The following is a 318-nucleotide window of genomic DNA, read 5'->3' as shown; positions in this document are numbered from 1 at the left end:
CATTCACCAAAATAATATTTTATTTTTATATATATAATTTCTGGTCCTATACATCTATTTTAAAGTACAGATCACGTTGAAAATAATTCTGTTCCAAACAGTATTGTGAGGGGACACCACCGTCTGAATGGTTGGACACGGCATTCTCAGAGTGTGGAAATAAAACGTCAATGTTGTTTGGGCCCAACTTCTTATCCAGCAAGGTCTACCAACACTCCTCCACTGAGGTAAATGTCACCAATCAACAAAAAATTATTAGTGCGCTCCAAATTTTATATATTTTTTGTCATTAAAGTATCTTATCTTTAACCATGCATT

General features: G+C 34.0%; 1 protein-coding gene across 2 annotated transcripts in view; it reads left to right on the top strand.

Moving 5' to 3' along the window:
• The window catches only part of LOC107626305 (salicylic acid-binding protein 2), a 7,745-nt gene that overhangs the window by 2,931 nt on the left and 4,496 nt on the right, over window positions 1-318 (top strand). The window contains exon 2 of one of the 2 annotated variants that reach the window (XM_016329160.2): window positions 102-227. The exons of the other annotated variant lie outside the window; for it this stretch is intronic. Within the exon in view, the coding sequence (XP_016184646.1) occupies window positions 102-227 (126 nt within the window). The remainder of the gene's footprint in view (window positions 1-101; window positions 228-318) is intronic. 2 annotated transcript variants of the gene reach the window in all.

The sequence above is a fragment of the Arachis ipaensis genome, chromosome B01, assembly GCF_000816755.2.
Source record: "Arachis ipaensis cultivar K30076 chromosome B01, Araip1.1, whole genome shotgun sequence".
NCBI classification, from domain to species: domain Eukaryota; kingdom Viridiplantae; phylum Streptophyta; class Magnoliopsida; order Fabales; family Fabaceae; genus Arachis; species Arachis ipaensis.
Note: the sequence above shows the minus strand (reverse complement) of the source record. Positions and strands in the feature narration are given on the sequence as shown.